The 25295-nt window shown below is 38.2% G+C and overlaps 1 protein-coding gene across 1 annotated transcript in view; it reads right to left on the bottom strand.

Moving 5' to 3' along the window:
• The window catches only part of LOC145676145 (23 kDa integral membrane protein-like), a 59111-nt gene that overhangs the window by 18362 nt on the left and 15454 nt on the right, over positions 1–25295 (bottom strand). Inside the window, exon 2 of the mRNA XM_081747052.1 lies at positions 7156–7344. Within this exon, the coding sequence (XP_081603178.1) occupies positions 7156–7344 (189 nt within the window). The remainder of the gene's footprint in view (positions 1–7155; positions 7345–25295) is intronic.

Below are 25295 nucleotides of genomic sequence, written 5' to 3'. Positions count from 1 at the left end.
TTCTGATTCTCAAACGGGACGCCTAAATGTCCCGTATCTAAGCAAACATGACCCAGGTGTCCCGTAATTAGGCCTATTATTCAAAATATAAATGGTCAATGCTAATTCTACACTCTTCTGTACCAACACGAATTGGGAAGGTTCAGCCGTGCCTAGAACTTCTGAATATTCAAATGAAAACTGAGTGTTCTGTGATTCAAGTGGGAATTCTGAGTGTTCAAGTAGTTAAAAGTATTGTTGGGAAGTACTTAAGTTAGAAACGCTGTGTTATCATTCTTACTTGTGTATTTTGTAAATTGAAAACACTGCTGAGTTCCAAATTGCAATGTGGAAGTCACCCCCTCCCCCCGTCACCAATTCGTATGCGTCCCGTTTCTGAAAGTAAAAGCTCTGGTCACCTTGAGCTAGGGCCATATTTTGTCTAGTCCCGGGCCTCCTGGTAGGTTAATCCAGTTTTGTCGACTATGCACGTAATTCTTAAGCTTTCTGCAAGGGCGCCACAAGTAATAGGACTTTCCCGCCATCTACACATCGATGTAATAACTACTTGCAAGGTCGTTCAGAGCAGAATTTCAGTATGTTCCTATTGTCGATTGTTATCGGCAAACCAAAGATTTGGTAAATTGTTACTACTGGTTACTATTTCGTGTTCGTACAAACATTTTATGATAGAAAGATCTTGCTCCGAGAAATACCTACGGATATGCTATTGTTCGCCACGAATTCATACGGTCTAGAAATAATGAAATCTTTGAGTTTTACGTCCCACGGTTATGCCGGTTAGGCTAAAGGAGACGATGATGAGAGGTGAGTGAAATGGTGGAATGAAGAAAGTGGGAGGAAACGGGAGAACCCCGAGAAAACCTACGAGCACGGTGTTTGTCCGGAGGCTGGGATCGAACCCGGGATCCCAAGCACCAGAGGTGAACGCTCTACCACTGAGCCACTACGCCCCCCTCATACGATCTAAAATCGAACCATTGACCTTTCGTATGAAAGGACAGCGCTCTACCACTGGGTTCAGTTCTCACTAAAGAAAAGGGAGATGACGTTTTTCAATGTGAATAGACTGTACGCTTCGCAACAAACCATAAAATACCCACAAATGACACATATTAGTTCTTTTTTTTTTTTAATTACAAAAGGGAACATCCGTGTAATTAAGGGTGTGGAACTCATATACCATTTCAGCTCCATTTTCACACTTAATTTTGGGGCTCCACCCAGTTTACAAGTCGTAAACACTCCAGCAAAACAAAACACATCTGGACAACTGCAGCCGCGTGCTGTAGTTCGAAAAATATGACCTTGTAAGTAAATTAAACATTATATGGATATACTACATTAGCATTATAAGTTTTATTGGGCGTTTCTTCTTTAATAATATCAGGATTTTTTTAAAAAAAAAAAAAAAGAAGGAGAAAACAAAACTACAGCAAAATTGGTAACTTAAGTGAATGAACCACGTAAGAAAACTAATTTCAAAAAAAGTTACCTTTGAGGAATGATAGCATTTACTTTCATTTTCAGACTTTTGATATTCTTAACTTTATTTCTTGTGAAAAAGAGAAGGAAAATTGACAAAACAGGAAATTTTGCTCTGTAATTTTATGATTTTCAAAGTAAAGTCTTGAATAGGTATAATTGAACACACTTGGAAACAAGACTAGCATTGGCGTCTCTGGCATGTAAAATTTTGGGGGGGGGACATCAAAGGAAATGATCTAACTGCTAGTGAGTATCTAAATAAATTAAATTAAATTAAAATATTGAATATTTCGTATTTCAAAATATTGGGGGGACACGTTCCCCCGTCCCCCCGCCAGAGACACCCATGAAGACTAGAGTCGAAATGAAAATGAAATGAACTCTAAGTTTTACGTCCCACGATTAAAGGAGACGGTGATGATAAATGAATGAAGTGGTGGACTGAAGAAAGTGGGAGGAAACTGAAAAATTCCAAGAAAACCCATGCATACGGTGTTTGTCCACCACAAAGCTCACATGGGGCGAGCTGGGATCCAACCAAGGACTCCATGCACCAGAGGTGAACGCTGAGCCACCGCGATATCCATGACAATGCTTGTCTCGTTTTCGATTTATGTATACATGTTTCTGGGCACTGTCGGGATTTATGGTTTTAAGCCTGTCACGTGTTATGGATGAGCTCCCTCGGCGAGCACATTATCCAGACAAGGGGAAAAGGAAAAAAAAAAAAAGGAATGAATGAGAAAGGAAGGATGCGGTCTAGGTCCTCTATATGAGGTACCATTCCCGCCTTTACCAGATGTTAAGAAGGAAAACTCAGGAAAAACCTCACTCAGAATAGCTGGCATGGAAAAAAGACGCTACAACTTTTTGACCGAGTATCCCCACTGGGAATCTAACCCAGGACCGCTTACAAGGGACATCACCCAATTGTCCGGCTCAGATTTAAATGAAATTTCTTTTGCTGATAGAGGACATGTATTCATTATTTGTGATGACAAATTTTTACCATGGTGCATGTTTTCTATTTTTAAATATTTTTTAAGAGTTGTGATGTGGTTATTAGAGATCACTGCATAAGTCTCTTACTTTAATTCAAAATGGCGAATTTCAAGATGCCTGCCATCAAGGATATCCTTACCGTATCACTTCCTTCTAGGCATAATATGTATTACCGAAGCTTTTATCCACTTATTGTCATTAATATGCGAGTTAGAAGCGGAGGTAAGGGACTTACGCACATAGTAAGTATAAACAATTAATATGCCTGTAACTTTTCCCCAAATGGGCGTATCTTATAACTAACTTCACCATTGACTTCCTGATTAAATTCTAGCCCGAAATTATGTATCATATTACCCTATTCCTATTTAAAAAACTTGACCTTAATTCAAAATGGCGGATTTCAAGATAGCTGCCGTCAAGGTCATACCTACCATACGACTTCCCCCTAGGCCTAATATGTATCTACATGGTTGGTCTTTCATTAACACACTGTTTACAATGGGTAGTAAGGGACTTCTGCAGTAATCTCTAATAACCACATCACAACTCTTAAAAATTATAGAAAAGTAGAAAACATGCGCCATGGCAAATATTTCTATCATCACAAATAATGAACACATGTCCTCTATCAGCAAAAGAAATTTCATTTAAATCGGTGCCGGACAATTGGGTGATGTCCCTTGTTAGGACCAAAGGCGAAAGCGTCAACAGTCTCGTTTTCGAGATGAGAAATTGTACGGGTCTCGTGAGAAGCATTACTTGTGCCTATAAAAGATCAGAAGTTCTGTCAATATCTTTGCATTACATATATATACTGTACTATGACAAATCTGTCGTATTAGAATCTCTATTAGCTCTGGCGTTCGAACATTGATTAAGGAATCTAGGAATATGTATATATTTTTTTATGTTTATTTATTCACTGTATAAGTAAAAAGAAAGTCAGTATTAAGTAACATATTGTCCCTTTCGTTGCTTATCTGCTCCTAACGATGACACACAAACCCCTAACTCCTAATACGCACACTCCTCCTAAGCACAATTCTGTGATTAGGAGTGACACAATACTCCTAATACTGATACAAACGGTTTGGGTACAAAACCTCGCGGCCAGAACCTCGCGGCGACAACCTCGCGGACCAAAACCTCGCGGCCCAAAATCTCGCCACCCAAAACCTCGCAGGCCAAAACCTCGCGCCCTAAAACATCGCCATACCCAAAATCTCGCCTGGCCAAAATGTAAATGTTCCAAAGGATGACGGTATAAAAGACGCTGTTTCAGAAGAAGTATCACGGGTATTTGACCAAGTCCCGTGATACCATATGAAAATTCTATTTCTATATTAGAGGATTTCAATGCGAAGGTAGGGCGACAGGATGTTTTTAAACTGGTTATAGGGAAAGAAAGTCTGCATAAGGAAAGTAATGAAAACTAACGGGGTTAGTTTCGTGAACTTTGGAACATTCAAAAACTTGAAATTTTAACAAAAATCTAATAATATTTATGAAAATATGAAATAATATATGAGTTTTTACGACGTCCCTTGATTATGTCCTGTAGGTTAAAGGAGACGTAGATGACCAGGATGAAGGAAATGATCGAATAAAGAAAGTGGGAGGAAACGGGAATAACCCGAGAAAGCCCACGCACACGATGTTTTGTATCATCATCATCATCATCATATTATTATTATTATTATTATTATTATTATTATTATTATTATTATTATTATTATTATTATTATTATTATTTGTAATCTGGAATTGCATATTAAGAAACTCACGCGAGGTTTTGGCCCGGCGAGATTTTGTCCCGCGAGGTTTTGTCCGGCGAGATTTTGGGCGGCGATGTTTCGGCCGCGAGATTTTGTCCGTATCCCGATACAAACACTCCTAACACAATGCTCCTAATCACTCCCAATAAGAGATTGCGTGTATCAATGAAAACTTGATCCATGACCCGCTGACTCACAACCAGTGTTTCTTCCAGGCATGTTTTTGGGGGAACTGCTCCCCCCTACCCGAAGCTCTGAGAGTACTCCCCCGAAGAAAAAAATAATACGTCTAAATATAATAAATAGAAAAAACCAGCAGTGCCCTCCGGAATACTAAGTGTGCCCCCCCCCGGAACATTGTTTCTGAAAGAAACACTGCTTACCACCCACCTGACCCACGACCTACCATGACCCACTCCGACCCACCCCCACAAACACCTATCGTCTTCAACTTTAACCCATGATTCACGCCTCCCTCTCCACTGAATTTACTGAGTTTACACTTGTAATAAAACAAAGCTGTGAAATGATCACTAATCAAAGTTTGAATTTCTACGGTCAATCGCTCAAGCACCGCTCTATTACAATAACAATGACGGTGGATCTGATCTGTAAGATATAAACTAGTAAAGTATTTGTCATGGGCCATATTACGATGAATTTTAATTTAATTCTCACATATAATTACTTCATTGTTGAATTACAGATACTTTTCAGTGAAAAATAGAATGAAATTTGAAAGTCTCACATCAAGATAAAGCAGGCCAACGTAAAGGGAAAAAAAGTGTAAAATTCGACTCTCTCTCGAAAGAAAAATAGTCCTATTGCTATTACAGTATAACCTCGTTAACACGAACTCGCTTAAGCCGAACACTCGGTTAGGACGAACAAAATTTCGGTCCCGGCATCGCTGTACGTTATCTTATAGGAAGTTTTATCGCTTAACACGAATTTCGGTTAGCACGAATTACGAACTAATTTTTAGTCTCTTGAGTCAGTAAAGGTTTTCATTTAACACGAACTTTCAATCCTTTGTTTTTTTTTTTCAGATCATTTTTTTTATTTCAGATTTCACTCCAGATCAGTTTTTGCCATACAGTATTTATACAGACGAAAATTGCCTTGTAAATAAGAGAAAAGTCAGAAACTGGTATCTTTCCTCCCTTATGAGGTGTTGATTCTGTCCTCCATCAAGCGCTGAACATGCAGGTGCTTGGCAGACGAGCTGACGGCAGCTCGAGACAAAACATCTTCTCTCCTCTCTAACTCCAAACTGGTGACAGCAATCATAAATACCTTTCCGTTACTAGCGGTACTCACCCTGCTAGCGGAGTTACCAATTTTATAACTTGACCTGGATTTTCTGCACCGAGACCGAAACTAGTCTCGATCTCGATCTTAACTCGAATTTGAGACCGAGTCGTGCTTTTCGAAATCGAGACGAGACTGAAACTCTCAGTCTCGTCTCGATACAATTCTGTGGATGGTATCAAGACAGAGAATAGTCTTGGCCTCGTCTCGAATTTGGAACCGAGACGAGACCGAGACTACACATTCTCGTCTCGATACCATCGCTAGTGTTTTCTATGACATACATAATATACTGTAGTGGTATGTATAGTCTGTATACTGTAGTGCGTATGTATGGAGAAAATGTATTCGAATAATAAAATTTGGGTCCCCGGTTAACACGAATTCTTTTAACACGAACTCCTGATTTTTCAGTCCCTTCGAATTCGTGTTAACGAGGGTTTACTGTATTATAATTACAAATATAAATATCCGAAAGTGCCTGAAGTTCTTTTTTTTACCTAGATATAGTCATCTCAGGTAAGTAAATACAAACAAATGGAAAAAGAAGAAAAATTGAGGCCTTGAAAGTAAAACGTAGACAAATTCACCAGTGTCCAGAAAATGATGTCTACAATACACTGAGTAGAGTGGGTCACAGTCGGCGGTGGGGCGTAGTACGTTAGATCCTGTTGACCCACTAACTCAATCCATCTCTGCTCCTAATCAACATATTAAACCTAACACTAATCTGGATTTAACCCTAGAGCAAGAGTTCCACTTTTGGGTCAAGCCTAGGAGGAGTTGGCAATTGGAACGAAACTTGCAGGGTTCATACATAGCGCTTCGGCATAGGATTAAAACGCAAAACAAAAAAACAAAACTTTTTTTTTTCTATTTAGACATACAAGGAGGTATTTTACACATACCAGTCCTATTCCTATTACTTTGTTTACATACCAAAATAATAATAATAATTTTCAACGCATTTTATAAAAACAATATTTTCAGAAGTTATTTATCTGCTTATTATTTTGTTAAATTCTTATCCAATATCAAGCAAACATTTTTTAAAGTAAAGAAGTATGTGAAATTCACTGCGCCGGCCTATTCTTTTTTTTTTTTTTTTTTTTTGCATCAGCTGACATTCCTACTCTAAAGTTAATGCAAAAGAAGTCAAATCTGGAAAGGATGCAACCTGCAATACAAGGGGAAGTTTGGGTTGCTTACCGCACAGGTATTATGGTTCGCTGTACATATACGTGATGTAAATTTTGACACACCAATTCCCCCTTGAATTAAAATTTAAAAAAATGACTTCGTATACGATTAGATCTGGTGAAGATCTCTCTGTGTACAAAATTTGGTAACTTTTTTCTACGCGAAAAGTTAATGGCAAACACACACAGTGAAACACACACGTTCTTTTAAATATATTACTGAGGATAATGATTTACTCAAGGGGAACTTACACCTCGATCCCTCCGTGGATACGCCACTGCTTCAAGCTACTTTCTACCTCTTAGGCACTTTAAAATATAAACTGCATACTCATATTATTCCTTAGGCGTATTGTTAACGACCAGTGATTACTTACAGTGATCAACATGCATGGACTCTCTTTGATGGCGCCGCAGCATCCAAAGAAGGCAATGATGAACACAATGACTCCAATAACTATGAGAAGAATCGGTGGCGCTTTCACATTGTCTGCCAGAAACATACTATAGTTGCCAATATTTGTCTTAATTATAGCTCCTACAGCTACCAGCGCTACCCCAGACAGCTGAAATAGAAATGGAGAATCACTAGAATTAATTTTCCAATTCGTAAATTGACCACATTAAAAATAACTTCACAATACATATAGATAGTTATCAAGATAATGGAAATACATGTAGTTTGCAACTCTTAAGACGTGTCAGATGGTAAAACATTGAGAATGTAGGTGCAGCATACAGACGTTCTTACCGATGTGTTTCGGGTAGTAATTTTCCGTAGTACGTCAGATTGGGTAGAACGAAGGCATTTGTTGAAGCGAGCAGAGGGTAGTAATACAACTCAGGGACCCCCCTCGGAATTTCAGAGAGGCCAAATTTTAAGTGTACGATTAGTTGGCAAGATGTATCTCTAAGGTGGCTAGTGAATTAGACTGTCGCGAGGAACAGTGTCCTAAGGTGATGACGACCTGTATAAGTCACGACAAAACAATATACAGTAATAAACAGTACAAAATAAATACTCTTGTATTGAACAATACAAAATAAATATAAATATTATTTAAAAAGTGGTTAACAAGAAACCAAAACAACATGGTAAGTCATCAGTTACCGTTGAGTTCGTTTTTCTAGTCGCTGCCTTAACCTAAATTTTTGGGTAATTCATTTCTGGCCACACTGTAATTTTTATGGATTCTTTTGATTCGTATTTTCGGGTGTAGAATAACATTATCTATTATTGTCTTAAGTAACATTTTATTCTCTCTTTTTACTTACGAAAAACGGGCAAAAGAAAAGTGGTTAGCTTCTTTTATTTTTTTTATCATTTTTAGTAGTTTTTTTCCCCCTCAATGAAACATTTGCTTGTGAATACGAACAAAATTATATGGAGCTATCGGAAAACTTCACCCGAAGAAAACTTTTACCAAGAGCAAACTACGCTTTGTGCAGCTCCGTAGCTTAGATTTCTTCTGGGTGGGGGGGGGGGGAAGCATTAATCCGTGTATTTGGGCCACCTAAAAAGTTGCTTTTGTAATTTTTGGGCCCCCTCTTTCCATTCTTCTCTTACTATTTATGAACCCCCCCCGGAGCCTGTGGGCCCTCCCGCACGACAAGGTGTGCGGGGCCGTTAGTTATGCCCCTGGGCCCGTTCCATACATAAGCTAATTAAGGGGACAATATTGACAAATCTCAAAGCCATAGAAATTAAATATTATTTCTAGGGCCGCTAATAGTAACCACTTTTTACTCAAATAGGTCCACGACTCATTTTCGTTTTAATTACCTTTTGTGTGCTGCTTTGTTTATATAATGAAATGACCTCGTTTGATCCTTCATTTATCATTTCATGTTCGTATCGTATATGGAGTAAGAAAATTTTGTCTTAAAGTGGCCCCCCCTCAAACGGCGGAGAGCTTACCTGGGGGGACAGTTCCCCCCCCCCCCACAAGTTACGGCTCTGCCTTTGTGGATATTTTCGTAAGTTTGTTTTTAATAATTCAACTCATCATAAGTTTGGACTTTCACTACACCAACTGCCATCTTGACGTTCTTCTTCGCTTTCTTGTAATCCTTCAGATCTTGTTTACTACCAGAATTGCGCCATTTTTTGAATCGTTCCCTTCTCTCTTTCGCAGCTGCCTGAACTTTATTCCACCACCACGTTTCCTTATCAATGTGGCCTCTTTCTCTTTTGTTTTTCTCACAAATTTTCTTGCTGTTTCTGAGTGCTACTAATATTCTGGTCCGTTCTTCTGATTTACGTAAAGCAAAAAACGATCAAAGATAATTTTTTTTTTTTTTTTTACTTTGGAATTGATTTAGCCTTTTAAGGACAGACGCCGTCTTTTCTCTTAAGTTTGTATTCTAACCGGCAATGGCAGAAATTAATCATTTCCGGTTTTAACGTTGATCGCTATAGATAGGGATGCGCACGAGACAAGATTTGAGACTGTCTCGACTCGAAAATGTGCTGTAAAAATGATGTCTCGACTCGAAAAATATATATTTTTCTATTGAAAGAGCTGTGTCTCGACTCGAATTTTGTCAGGAAAATTCTGTCTCGACTCGACTCGAACGCATCCCTAGCTATAGAGTTAAAAACGGTAACAGATAGCGAGAAACTGTTTTCTGCAATCAATTAAGCGTCCCAAGAATATATTGAATCTTCACTCTAATCTCTCTACTAAAAGCGGAAGTGGTAGAAATCTACCACCCACTTCCGGTTTCAATATTGAAAAAAATATCAGCAATATAAACCAAACTGATTAACGTGGTGTACACGTGACACCAGTGACGACGCCAGCTGTAAGTTCCTAGGGGGGCAAAGGAGGGGCAGATACATTTTCGGGGGGGCGGCTTTTTTCCACACCAAAAATGGCATTTATTATGTTTGACTTACTTTACATTGTGTATTTCGTTGTTGTTTTTATATTAGGCCTATATGGTAAACTTATTTCAATTAAAATTTGTAACTAACAAATAAGTAACGTCTCCACATGAAATATTTTTCAATGCAACTTCTGAAACCTAAATTGAATTACTTTCGCGTTTGCTACAAGTAACAAATTCGTCTAGTACTATATGCTCCCCCCACTTTTGCCTTTGTAGCATATACCTATAGTAGGTATAGTAGCATATAGTACTATACCTACACTCCTTCTGGCCTTTGCTAAATATTTTGGTCTTATCGGCAGATGCAACTGCCGATATATATAAATTTACGAGGGGCTGCTGAAAATCTCGTAATCCAACCCAGAAGGAGTGTAGGTACTAGGTAGAAAGATGAAACTGTAGTTTTGAAAAACATATTTTCAACAAATTTTCATATTAATAATGAAAACAAATTTTCATATTAATAATGAAATTCTTATTGTTTTCTCAGGCATCTGAAGTGATTATGTGTGCCCAAACAGCGAATTTCACGAACATCCCGATCATAACTATTATAACATTTTTGTTCCACCAAGGATAGTCACCAAAGTAAATTAATGAGAAAATCAGTGAAACACTACGGGACTCTCCTCCATTATATACAGTGGTGAAGAAGTGATGGCTTAGTTCAAACGTGGCGGTTTCTCAACAAATTATGCTTTACATCCAGGATGACTTTACATCCAGTGACTGTTCCCGAAATCATGGATGCAATTTGTGACGTTATTCTTGAAAATTGCAGCATTTCAGCCAGTGGTAGTTATAACCTGGGGCCGAGGTTCCTACGCCACCCCAGTTTTTGACTGACAAAAATAATTTAAGCTATTATTTATACACTTTTTAAAGTGTATAGTAAACTCACGATATACTTATTATAGTCTGAGGTTTCGCTGCAACCACCTTCCCCAGTTTTTACCGTCTCAGTAAAACTTGTGTCAGAGATTATGGGCATTTCTTTGGAACGCGTCGGTAGCATAATTGAGAATGGCTTGGGTATGCGCAAGTTCTTGACACAATGGTTCCCAAAAAATCTGTCAGGAGAATAAAAGAGTGACGGCATTAAGAGAAGTCTTCTTCCAATTTGAATGTAATGCTGATCATTTCGCTCACGAATAGTAACTATGAACGAAATATGGTTGTACCACTATGATCAACAGTCAATGGAGTAGTAGCACTTATTTCTCCCTCGCCCCAAGAAGTGAAAAAAATGTTTGCAACATTCTTCTGGGATAAGTATGGAGTCGTACTTAGAGATGCGCACGAGACAAGATTTGTGGCTATCTCGTCTCGAAAATGTGCTGTAAAAGTGATGTCTTGACTCGAAAAATGTATATTTCTCTATTGGAAGAGCCATGTCTCGACTCGAATTTTGTCAGGAAAATCCTGTGTCGACTCGTCTCGTACGCATCTCTAGTCGTACTCATAGACTACCTCCGCAACGGTCAGATATTTAATTCAGAATCTCTACATTACTCACAAAACTGAAAGAAAAATTCAAAGTTCAACACCGCGGAAAATGAAAAGAAAGGAATTGTGCTTCTTTAAGAGAATACACCTGTCCATCGAACCCCTGCGAACACAATTAGCATTGCGTAATCTAGGATTTCAATGTCTAGATCATCATACTTATTCCCCAGGTTTAGATCCGTCTAACTATTGCCTGTATTTATTTCCCAAACTTAGATCTGATTGAACTTTAGATCTGATAAGGGTAGTGTTACGAACAGTGGTGCGAGGAAGTCTCCAGATTTTTTTAACTTCTGCAAAACTGGAGCACTGTACAAGGTAGTATATTGACTCTCGGGGGAAGTGAAGAAGAAGTAAACCTTCACAATTCCACGTGCACTCCTGGGTTGGGCTACGAATTTTTCAGCAGCTCCACGTACATTTCTAGTAAATATGGTAGACGTCATGTCAGTACTTTGAAACAAAATAAGTAAGGGAGCACTAGTGCATACCAATTACTAACTAAAGATCAACACTCTGACAATACGTTTTATTGGGAGCTAAATAAATAATCAATTTAATTTCATGCATTTATTATTATTATCATTTGCAGGAAGGGAAATCACAACTCTTTTTTCCTTCAAAAAATTAAGCCCTGGTAGTCGCAAATTAAGCTGTTATAAGCCCATCCTCCGAATATTGAAAGCCGAGAATAATGTTTCAGGCAATAGAAGTATAAAACCTATAAATAAAACAAAATATGAAACTGAAAACTTCAAAACTGGATAAATACAAGCAAGTTATGTAATTGGTTTTACCTTTCTTTTGTTTCTAATCGAAGTTGATCCAATGAGAAGAAAACAAGTCGACCAAATATACTATTGTTTGCTAGGCACAGTAATTAAAATTCATAAGATTGAACTGTAACTAAAATTTACCGGAAAATACGCTAAATTAGAGAACAGAAATATGCGTGCATACCCAGATGCTCAAAAAAGAAAGCTTGAGGACTAATCTGCCACATAGTAAATGCATGGAAAGTAGACTACAATTTGACAATGAGATTGGTTATGAATGATACTAATATAAAATACTATATTTAGAATGTTTTATGATTGTAGGAGTCTGGGGGGGGCAGTCTGGATGGCAGTCAGGGGGGCAGGAGTAGCCACCAGGGAGGCGCTCGCCCCCCTTGCCCCCCTCTGGCGTCGTCACTGCGTGACACTGTTATGTGTATATTAAATAAATGTGATTACACGTAATTCAACAAAGTTTACACTAAAAAATAATAATACAAGTTTTGTACTTGCGTACCAAACTTATTTTGTTAAGAACAAATGAACACAGAATATTTTAAATTCGCTTTGATTTTCTATAACAAAAAGAAACATACCTTAGACACGATAAGCTACTAAAAAAACCAGTATGGCAGGTATACTCTTTATGAGTTTATTGATAAGTAACATTTGTAATGTTAGTTTACACTTCCCAGGTAGAATCTAAGAAAACATTGGATGTGATTGGTTCCGTAGTTTTGTGAGAGCTTTTTATCGATCTTAATAAAACGAAGTCATTTACGCTTTTGCTTTCTGGTCAGCTTGTTTACTGCGTTGTTAAGTGTGGAATTTTGTACAGCATATAACTCAAACGTTGCTTTCAGTGCATTGCCTTGACAAAAAGGGTATACAAAAATAATAATAGCAACAGAAAAAAAAAGAGGATAAACGGGAAACACCTGTCAGGTCTTATCGACCCGCTTTTCCAGATAAAAGCAAGCAAGCACCCATTTTTAAAACATCCCCCTTCCATCATCGCATTCACTCCTACACACATTGTCATTATTCTACCACCGTTGTCACATGACTAGTCCCAACGATTACGTAAAACCATGCCCTTCTCCCCAACCCCCGGTCAACACACCTGGTCATTCATTGTGGCGGTTGATGAAGTTGAAGAGTTGTTATATTGTTACAGATTTCTTTGGCTGCAAAACAAATATGGCTGAAATAACCTTTTCCGTACAGGTGAAGCATCACATTTAAAAATAGCCAACCACAAAAGGCAGAAAATGATAGCGTTTGCTTCAAGCTTTGACAATATTCACTACATTATACAGGGTGTTTCATTAATAGTTATAAACTGATACGATGGAAGAACAGAAATCTTTACGGAAAAAATTCCTATTCTATATATCAAGTCAGGCTCGGCCTCTATTATAGGTTGTATAATTGTGTAACGGCTAGTGGCGCCCGAAGAAAATTTTCTAAGGGGGCATCCCACGGTTGCAATATTACGTTTTGCATTTCTGGTATTTAATATATACGTGGTTTGCTATATTACGTATAGGCCTAAATTTTCGTGAGCCAGGGGGTGGGCCCCACCCTGCCCTCCCCTTCGGACGCCCACGGCAACGGCAAATACAGTTCATGACCTGCAGCTTACGAGCCTGACATAGGCTACTAAAAATTCAAAATTTGTCAATTTTTTTTGCTTGTTTTTCATAAGTGAAAGGAGACAGTGAAATGCAACTTACCACAATCATAGATAATGTTATTCTACAACAGAAATATGAACATGAAGAATTTTCAGTGTTGCCATCCATAGAAATTACAGTGTTGTCAGAATAACATTTCCCCCAAAATGCAAAATCTAAGTTAAGATAGCGATTAGAGGAACGAACTCAACAATATTTGATTACGTAACATGTTTTGGTATCCTGTGAGCTACTTTTTAAATAATAGTTGTATTTATTTTGTAATAAACAAAATAGCTTTACCAAAGTTATTAAAATTAAATAATAATGTTATTTAAAAAGTAGTTCACAGGCTTCCAAAACAATATGATACGTGATCAAATAGAGTTGAGCTTGTTCCTCTAGTCGCCCGTTACGCCAACTATGATAAAGCAAGTGAATGATATTGGAAGAACTACCGCCATAACAATGTGGGAGGAAATAGGAGCAACCCGACAAAACCCACGGACACGATGTTGTCCACCGCAAGCTTACTTGGCCGGGCATGATGTCCACCGCAAGCTTACTTGGCCGGGCATGATGTCAACCGCAAGCTTACTTGGCCGGGCATGATGTCCACCGCATTGGCCACGCATGATGTCCACCGCAGGCTTACTTGGCCGGGGATGTTGTCCAAGGGCGCCGATCCTGGAGGGCGGGAACCCCCAAAGGTCATGTGCCCCCTATTGTATTTATGAATATACATTATTAGGCATAATTTAAATGCAATTTGTCTCAAAATCCTCATATTCGTACCTTCTGCATCTGAAGCCCCGCCTCCCCCAAATTTACAGAGAAACCGGCGCCCTTGATGTTGTCCACCGCAAGCTTACTTGGCTGGGAATTGAACCAGAAACCTCTGAATCATAGTTAAGCGCTCTTCCACAGAGCCACCGTGTCCCACATTAATCAATAAAATAAAAATCAATTTTAGTGAAAACTTGAGCAATTTCTTAACTGGAATCTCAGGATAGTTGCAGACCAATCATAATCATGCTAGATTCAATGAAAGTGAATGATCAATAGTTTCACTTACAGCAACATAAGGTCGATGAGAAACCCCTTTCCTCGATATATACACATTCCATTAAATTCATTCATAACCATTCAGTTTTCTTAAATCAATAAATTAGGTGAATTACGTATACCTCAAATTTGCACATCAATTCCAAGGTTATTGCAAATTAAAAAAAAAAGTACTGTAGCTGTCCATTGTAAAACATGTAAATTGAACACTATAGGCCTATATATAAATGGTCATAAGTATACTTTCATATAAGTTTTTTTTTTTTTTTTAATTTCACGGAGCGTAAATCAGAATAAATTATATAATTCATTTTATGCGCTTGTTAAACAAATGGCGCTATTCATGTTGGCATATGCAAATCGCGTGCAGAGAGTAAGACGATATGGATTTTGCAAATCACATTGTGTTCCAAGTTGCTGAACACATTAGCGTCACGGGTTATATATTTGTGTTGCCGCCCCCGCTCCAACCGTAACTTCTTACGTCATTTAAAACGGATGGACATTTTATACAGTGACTCACATTAATATTCGGACACCATAGATATTACACATAATTTGTTTGCTGTACATGAAAAAGTAATAAATGGGAAACCAACGGAAAGCAAGCAAAAAGGCAATGGTTTGGCCGAGCAAATATGCCACCAGTTAATTAAATTATGGAAATTACGTCCACTTTATGAACACGCAATTGCAATATACCGTATTTTGGATGCCACTTTAATATTCGGACAGTTTTTTTTCACATTTGTTTATCAATAGTAAGCGACACAGCGGAAGAGTTCCAGTTGCAGTTTAAGTTGTCCCGAGACAGGACGTGTGTAGCTGCTTAGTTTACAAGTGGTTAGTTTGACCAAGAGAAAGCATAAAAGGAAAATGGGGTGGAAGGGTCCAAATACAACGTTTAAGCAACGGCAGTTAGTAATATTTCACCATGCGAAAGGTCTATCGTACAGGGAAATTGCAGATCTACTCAATATTTGCAAAAACACCGTTTTGACATTGTACAAAGATTTAATAGAGATTATTGAATCGAGTCAGTGCCTCAAAAGGGTCGACCTGTGAAACTGAATAATGGAGAGAAAAGCAAATTGATTCAGAAAGTGAAGACAAATTCCAGAATAAGTGCGCCGAAGTGAACAGTAGAGCTGTATGAAGACACAGAGAAGACGGTGCATTCTGAAACTGTGCGGCGAGTGTTATGAAGTGAAGGGTTTAATGGGAAAATAGCTAGAAAAAAGCCTTTTATTAGTAAAATTAACAAAGATAGAAGAGTTGAGTTTGCTAAAGTTCATATTGAGAAGCCCGCAACTTGATGAAATGGCGTGTTATTCACGGAAGAATCAAAATTCAATCTCCATGAGTCCGATAGCAAGGTTATTGTGTGTCAGAAGCCAAATACAGAGTTAGATCCTGCAAATCTTCAACCTACCGTAAAACATGGAGGAGGAAGTGTGATGGTATGGAGGTGTATTTTTGCATCGGGAGTGTGAGAACTGGTGTTTGTTAAAGGGATTATGTAAAAGGAGGTTTATTTGAATATTCTCCGGCAAAATCTCCACCAAAGTGCTGAAAAATTAGGAAATATGGAGATGTTTAATTTTACCAGTATAATGACCCGAAGCATAAAGCGCATTTAGTGCGCGAATGATTGCTGTATAATTGTCCGAAAGTGCTTGAAACACCACCGCAGTCTCGACCTTAACCCTAGAGGGCATATCTATGATGAGCTACAGCATAAGGTCAAACGGGTACAAGTAACGTCACAAGACTATTTGAACAGGGCTCTCCGCGCATCACGGGATGACATATGGCCCCATTCTACCAACAAACTTGTTGGAAGCATGTTCAACCGTTTACAGGAAGTCATGAAACGTCGTGGGTTTCCCACTAAGTACTAGTAAAGCGTTTGTGAGCAAGAAACAACACACACAAAACATCTATGTACTAGGTGTCCGAATATTAAAGTGACGTTACAAATACACAGTGTCATCAGTATCTGTAAGTTTTTTTCTGCTTCTTTCGTTCAAGACACCGTATTTGTACTTCTTTTCTTTCTGTAAGTATATGAATATCTAAATACCTATTTTTTTCACTCACAAGGCTCTCATTTATTTCATAACCCTTCCTGCTTTTAACAAAATGCAAGTGTCCGAATATTAATGTGAGTCACTGTATATGCTGTCTTCTGCTACAGAGAACAGTGGAAAATCTAGCTGTGTCACGGGTAATGTAAATTTCATTTTGAAGGGAAGCGTTTGTTTTTAATCTGACAACCTCATGTTGACATATAAGACTTATGTTTCGAGGAATGTTTACAATATTGAAATATATGAATCACATAATTGCACCATTACCAGTGTGTGGACAAGTATACGGGGCAGTTCAAATGAAATCGACCAATTTCCAGGTCAAAGGTTGTTGACAAAATTAATTTATTTTTGAATTTTTACCTAAGATTGTACAACATTCAGGGAGTTGAAAACGGGTATTCATTTATTTATTTTTTATTTTATTTTATTTTTTTTATTTTTTTAGCTGCGCAGGTTTTGTCGTAGCGAACATTTTGTACGGACGCCTGAGCGTATTTTGAACTTTTTAGTGCATTCTGTTAATCACTCTAATTTTTTACGTTTTAAAGATAATGAGTTCAAACGAAAACCATATGAAAGTTAATGGGATGGATAACATTCTGTGTTCTGTGTACACTGAGACGTACTTTAGAACGCCCACGAAAAAAAAGCTCTGATCATTGAGTTTGGAAACCTAGAAATGGCTATTTTGGAATGTACATTTTGAAACGAAATAAATAAGACACACCTTCAATTCTTTGTCAACATCGAGACTAGATAGTAAAGAACGTTCCAACCGCGTTTCACGTCTGAGAACCATATAATTGATTATTTGAAAATTTTTAAATATTGCGAATTTTCGAAAAGCGTGTATTTTTACCCTGAAATATCTCTGGAAGGACACAAGTTAAAAATCCCACTTGCACGAAATAGACAGTAGTGGTGCAGTAACAAGTCAGTAAAATTGTAGGTAAAGGAAGTCTTCTCTTGTTTACCTCAACCATAGAATGGCGGGCAACATGGAAATTTTAAAACTTTTCTCTCCCTTAAGAGAGCTGTTTATACTTTGATAAGGCCTCTTCGTAACTGCACCTAGATATTCTATCCTTGGTCTTCCTCTTCCTGGTTTTCCTTCTGCCTTTCCCTCTGTCAACAGTGATCTAATCGAAGTACCGAATAAGATGACCAAGCATTCTGTTTCTTCTTTTTCCTATTATCTTCATGATGTGTCGTCCTTTATTAGCTTCCTTTAGTACGTCTTCATTCCTTTTCCTTTCGGTCCATGATATGCGAAGCATTCTGCGCCAACATCACATTTCAAATGCTTCCAGCTTGGATATTTCAGCTTTTCTCAATATTCACATCTCTAATCCGTAAAGCGCCACGCTCCGTCTTAATAAATCGTTTACGAACGTCCAGCGACATATTTCTTGATGTTAGTAGTCCTCTTTCCTATTAAATGCTTGTTTAGACTATACTATTCTGGAACTTACGTCTTTTTTACCACTGGCGTCTCTGGCATGTAAAATTTGGGTGGGACATCAAAGAAAGTGATTTAAATGGTACTACCTACCTTTTATTATCTTCGATTCTATTTGTTTCTTTTCGGCTTACTTTCACGGACCCCCTAAGGTATATTGAGATCTCTGTTATAATCGTTTCACAGCCTGAATATTACATTCCAAATAAATATAATTATTAGACCATTATTTAAATGTTATTCTGCCATTAGTAAATAAATTAAATTATAATAAAATATTGAATATCTTGTACTTCAAAATATTGGGGGGACGCGTCCCTCGTCCCCCCGCCAGAGACGCCTATGTTTTTTACCTCTTCCGTCTGGGGATATTAGACTTCCTCCGCCTTATGCAGAGTCGTTTTGAGGTATTATTAGCGTCATACTAAAGACCTGACTTCTGCAGGAAACATATGTTAGTCGAGCTGTTTAGTATGGCACTAATCACGCGTCAGAACGACTCTGCATAAGGCCCTCTAAATAGAGGAACTTCTCTCCATTTAGCTATACGTTTGCCTCTTCCTGTCCTGCTCTTGTGCACTTTATCACTTTGGTTTTCTTCTTATTTATCATCATTTTGCATGTTTTTTCCAGTTGGTCGTTCAAGTTTGAAAGTGCTTCCTACAAATCCTTTTCGTTCTTTGCTATCAATGTTATATCATCAGCAAACCTTGTTGTGCGGAACAAGTTTTAAGACTTCCACACTATGCTATGCTCAGTGACATAACTAGGGGGAGCAAAGGGCTTGTCCCCCTGGCGCCGGATTAGGAGGGCGCAAAATTGGGCAATTATTTGGGGGAAGCGTGGGGGCGGCTAAGGCGAGTTCTTGCTCCAGACAACAACTAGCGTAACTGCGTCGTTCGCTACGCTCAAGTACCGGAAGTCTTTCAGAACGTGTATGTCCATCTGGCTGTGCAAAAACGGTAGGAAATGAGAAGCTGTTTTCTGGAATTGATTCAGCATTCCACGATTAGGAGCCAACTAAGCAATTAACCCTCTATTGAAAAAGGAAGCGAAAGAAATTAACCATTTTCAGTTTCAATGTTGAACACAATACAGGAAAAACGATAATAGATGGTGAGAAGTGGTTTTATTGAATTATTAATTCACGGAACAAGTATATCAATTAGTAATTAAAAGTTCATCCTACAACGGCGATTTCTCGATGGAATAGACGGAACAGCCTTTTCCCTCCCTTCTGTGTCTCTTTAAGATTTAAATTATTCTAAAACTTGCATTTTCTATGGGGAAAAGTCCATTCGCTTCCTTACTGCAAGCAAACAATTTTGTCTGCTCTGCAAGGATGCAACGCCGTTCAGATTAACCTCCAACTGCTGTTGGTGGTGAATGGGATGTTTTCTTCCGAACGAAACCGAGTGAACACGAACATAGCGACGAAGCCAGAGGAAGCTGCGTGTTTGACCTGTTCCTACCACTGCATTGTACATAGTGGAATTTAGCGCTTCATATAGTTCAGTTTGTGTATTTTAATTTGCTAGGGAATAAAGGAATTTTGTTCATCTTTTTGTATAACGTTCTATGTGATATTGCAATATTTCATTGATAAAAATCGGTACGATATAGATTTCCATACTGCTAATTAAACCTGTGCAAATAGAACTACAACGGAACAGGTGAACGATACCTATACTCGCTTCACGGATTCCGAAATTTCGTCTTGCACAGAAATGAACCAGCCAGTGCACGATAGATCAAGCGAAATTGTGTCCTTTTGGTTCACTGAATTTTAAGACCCTATTGAGTTACTTTAGAGAACTATCAATTGTATCTCAGGCCGTTTGAGGAAGCAGGTTAGCAACGTAGGCATGCACATGTTTTTTCTATTGAAGGAGAATCGATGTTACGGAATTTAAAAGTTTGTTTAAATACCTAGTTACTTTTCACTCATCCTGTACTTACTCATAGGTTGAATTAGGGATAGCTTAAAACATGAATTGAAATCTTTGAGTTTTACGTCCCACGCATATGCCAACTAGGCTAAAGGAGATTGATTGATTGATATTTGAGTTTTACGTCCCGTTCAGCAGCGAGGCTATATGAGACGCGGACCTACTGATTAACGTGGAATCCGAACCACATGATAGGCTAAAGGAGACGGCGATGATGAATGAAGTGGTGGAATGCAGATAGTGGGAGGAAACGGAAGAACCCCGAGAAAACCCACGCACACGGTGTTTGTCCACTACAAAATCCACTTAACGCGAGCTGGTATCGAACCAGTGACCCCATGCACCAGGACTGAATGTTCTATCACTGAGCCACAGCGGCCCTAGGGATAGCTTAAATCTGGGGATGCATGTTGAATATTGAGATATTGTTAGGATACACGGGGAAAAAAGGTTGGATATTATTAATATAGAGGCCACGGTGGATTAGTGGTAGAGCGTTTACTTCCATATGAGAGATTCCTGGCTCGATCTCACGTCAGTCTATGCGAATTTGAGGTGGACAACATCGTATTCGTGTACTTTCCCTAGAATTTCTCGTTTCCTCCGACATCCTCATTCCACCAATTCGTTCATAACAATTCGTTTTCTTTAGCCTACAGGGCATAATAGTCGGACGTAAAGATTTTCTTAAGACATATTGATTGAGACTGGATGTTATTTTTGTCTTACCACGTAGAATGCCTATTGTATGCTCGCCATTGGGTATTCGTTCATACCAAAACACTCATACGCTTGGACGATGGTGTATCTGCGTTACAATTCCATCACATGAAACAAACGTCATTCTACTGTACAAAGTAATATAGGGGACCCGTGGCATGCAATTTACGTAACCCAGATCTTTCCTTTAAATCTCTCACGTATTATTTCCTTTCTTTCTTCTCGTGTTCGTCTGGAATCGATTATTTTTCCTTCTTCTTGACCCCATTTCTAGGTTTCTTATCGTCTTTCCTTCTTTTTGAGGTTAAGGTGAGAAGTTTTGATATGTACAGACGCTATTACTGTTACGCGTAGGTAGGTTTAAAGTTCTGAGGACTTATCTTAAAAAAAAAAAAAAAAAAATCAAAACTTTCCAACTAGTTGCATGTACTTTTCTCTTCATTTGTGCAGACCAGCGGCGGAAATCTATCTTCAAGGGGGCAGGGTAAGGCCGTTCCCATATATATGCTCAAAATATTTATGAACTTGAAAAACAATGCTGGAAAGAGTCTAGGGAGCAGAGTTGTCTTAAAATTGGGAGGCGAGCTGATTTGAGGCTTATTCTGGGGAACATAAATTTCATCTCACTTTCCTTTGGGGCAATCGGAAACAAATCATCGCATTTCTCCCCAAAAAAACACATTTCAAATTGGATAATTTGGGGGATAGTCCCACCCAGTTCCAAGATTGGAGGGGACATGTTCCCTCATCCCCCCGGAGTTTGGGCCAGTGGTGCAGACAGTAAGTATTAATATAACCCAACACATTTCAACTTCATTTTTAACCACTATTGAAATAAACCATGAAGTTTGAAAATTATTTAAAGCAGCTGTTCCTAGGGATGCGCACGAGACAAGATTTGTGTCTGTCTCGACTCGAAAATGTGCTGTAAAAGTGATGTCTCGACTCGAAAAATGTATATTTCTCTATTGGAAGAGCCGTGTCTCGACACGAATTTTGTCAGGAAAATACTGTCTCGACTCGTCTCGTGCGCATCCCCAGCTGTTCTGTCCGAGCCTTCGTCCCGCTGTATTTGGCAAGCGATAGCAGTGGTACCAGCAACATAGCTAGTGCGACTAATGCACAAACTGCTTAACATTTGCTGTTCAATTATTAGAACTATCAGAATACCTGTTTTCGTATGGGGATAATACGTTTCAATTTGGATACAGAGGGCTGAATTTGGATTTAAACGGCATCGGAAGTGTCACTGTTCATCTCAGCGACCCGAAAACTATGGATTCGACACTAATATAAGTCATTTTAGATTTTATATATATATATATATATATATATATATATATATATATATATATATATATATATATATATATATAATCCCTTTCCCGTAAGTAGCACCGTCAAAGTAAAATGATAAAAAAAAAATACATTCCAGGCCCGAACCTCATGCATATTGAAAATTTGATCCAGATTGGTCGAATGGTTGAAGAGGTATGAGGGTACAATATACATATGTCGTCACTTTCATATTATATATATATATATATATATATATATATATATATATATATATATATATATATATATATATATATATATATAAGATTGGCCGATGTTTAGTATATTTTTTTCACCAGCTAACAGCGTAGGTGTGAGTGGTAATGATATTTTCCACATGTGAACATATATGTAAGCAGGTTTTCTCGCAAAAAGTTTTATGCGGGAAGAAGGGGAAAGGTAAAAATGCTAGGAGGGTACAATGGGATTATTTTTCTATATAGGGTGTCTCAAAAGTGCGGGGCCATAGGCTAACTTTTATGAGTATAGACATGAAAAATATGTAGAGATTAATTCTAAATAGGTAATTTCTATCAATTTATACTTTTATGTCATAAATCATATCGTGTCGTCTCGATTCTTGTCTCAAAAAAGAGGCAAGAATTGTCAAATGGTTTTCGTCTCGCGTCAAATTAAAAATACACCGTTCATCTTGACTTTCGCCGATCTGATAATGATCTTTCGACTAATCATCGTGTTAAAATTCACATTCGCGATTATTTAGTACTTTTTTAACGTATACCGGGTATATCAAAAGTCTGGGGCTATAGGTCAACTTCGTTGTAAGTAAAGATATGTAAAATAGGATTTTTAATATTATATATATATATATATATATATATATATATATATATATATATATATATATATAGAGAGAGAGAGAGAGAGAGAGAGAGAGAGAGAGACATACATTTTTTTTTCATAGTACACTGGGATATCGGTAACTCGAAGACAAAAATTCGAGTTAACGAGTTTTTCAAGTAATCAAGGTTCGAGTTATCACGGTGACCACAACAAAAATCGAGACACTGAGGTTCCGCGTTTTGCATAAAAAGAAGTTACTATATAACAGTATTCAAGCGAATATGAAAAAATCTGTATTAACTGGAATACTTCATATAGTTCCAACTGTATTAACTGGAATACTCCATATACGGTTATGAAGTTATCTGACTTGAACTTCATACCATTATTGAAGACTCGCTGCAGAAAACAATGTAAGTGCTAGAAACAATGGTTACTGTAACAGTAAAGACAAAATATAGTAAATTGTGCCTAAGCGTCACAAAATAAGAAAATACTATTGCTTAGAAATACAACCTAGCATATAACGAAGTAAGAAAATCTAACTAAGGCATAAATGTATTTAAAAAGTAAAATAAGTGAAAAAAATTGAAGGTGGTACTTAACATTGGTTTCTACAGCGAGTCTTCAATTCTCCCCAGAGGTGTCCAAACTCATGAGGTCGGCGCTCACGAGTTCGGAACTCACGCTCACTCGACCTCAACCTCACAAAATGAGCGTGAGGTTGAGTGAGTATGAGGTCAGATTGGCGATGTGAGCGTGAGGTTGAGTGAGCGTGAGGTCGAAATGAGTTTGTGAGCGTGAGGTCGAAATGAGTTTATCAGCGTGAGGTTGAGTGAGCGTGAGGTCAGACTGGTGAGGTGAGCGTGAGGTTGAGTGAGCGTGAGGTCAAAACGGTGAGGTGAGAGAGGTCGAAATGAGTTTGTGAGCGTGAGGTTGAGTAAGCGTGAGGTCAGACCGGTGAGGTGAGCGTGAGGTCGAAATGAGTTTGTGAGCGTGAGGTTGAGTGAGGTTTGGTCAAAGTGGTCACCTCTGATTCTCCCACATGGCAAAGTGAATAAAGTTGAGGTCAGATGAGCCTAAAGTCAATTGCTGAAAGTATCTTGCCGCATTCCACCGCTTAGGAAATATTTTAGCCTTCATGTAATGTCAAGTGATTTGCAACTGGCCCTGGTATGACGTAGAAGAGTGTTTTTATAATGTAAGAAAGGCAGAGGGAGAAAGCACAATGAGAAACGGGCAGAAGGGATTGAAGTAGATGCACGGAATAAGCAAGTGTTGCCAGTATCATGGGCGTCCGAAAGTGGTGGCAGGGTGGGGCCCTGGCCCCTCCCTGGCTCAAGGAAATATATACGTAATATAGCAAACAACGTACATTAAATACCAGATGTAATATAGCAACCATGGAGATGCCCCCCTCTAGAAAGTTTTCTTCGGGCGCCCCTGGCCAGTATATATGTAATTATTGATTTGTGTGTCACCACAGTCTTTTGCGAGGATATTTTTTAAAAGTTTGTGACCCGATACTAAAATGTCACGCCAGTGATAAGCCGTTCACGGCGTATACTGCCATCTATGGATGGAATAATGTATCAGTTTCAACTGTCTGGCTGCGTCAGTTTGTTTGGAGACGGTCCTTTCAGTCAGTCGCATTGTGTTGGTGTTGCCAACATGTACGATAATTATCGAATCATACGATAATTTTGATCCTTGTACGATGTACGATAGCTACTGCACGATAATATGGAAATATACGATAATTTTAACAACTACTGGTAAGAAGCAAAAATAATTGTGGAGATATTTGGAATTCGAAACAAATTTCATTCATTGCGTGAAAAAGAGTATGAATTTTGCAATATGTGACAAAATTACTGAAAACATGACAAACTTGATCAATGTTTCGAGAAGATATATAATGGAGGTAAATTATAGTTAATAGGGTAATAATTTAAATATCTTTATGTTACACTGTTATAGTTACATTTTACGTTATAGTACTTTGAAAACGTAAAACCAATTCACCTGCTTACACATATCTATCGTTATTACATAATTGGTTAATCGGATTATTGAGTTTAACACATATTTTGAACACCGATACTGTATGAGATGGCACATACTGTAAAACTGATCCGAATAATTACTAGTGTTTGTACAGGAGACACGTGATCCCACCTGTAATTAAACTGGGGACCACGACCGCGTATACAGGAAACCGAAGAGGTAATTACTAGAT

Source organism: Thermobia domestica, chromosome 18, assembly GCF_964235325.1.
Source record: "Thermobia domestica chromosome 18, izTheDome1.hap1.1, whole genome shotgun sequence".
Classification (NCBI taxonomy): Eukaryota; Metazoa; Arthropoda; class Insecta; order Zygentoma; family Lepismatidae; genus Thermobia; species Thermobia domestica.
The sequence above is the reverse complement of the archived record's forward strand: the minus strand, read 5'-3'. Positions and strand labels throughout refer to the sequence as shown.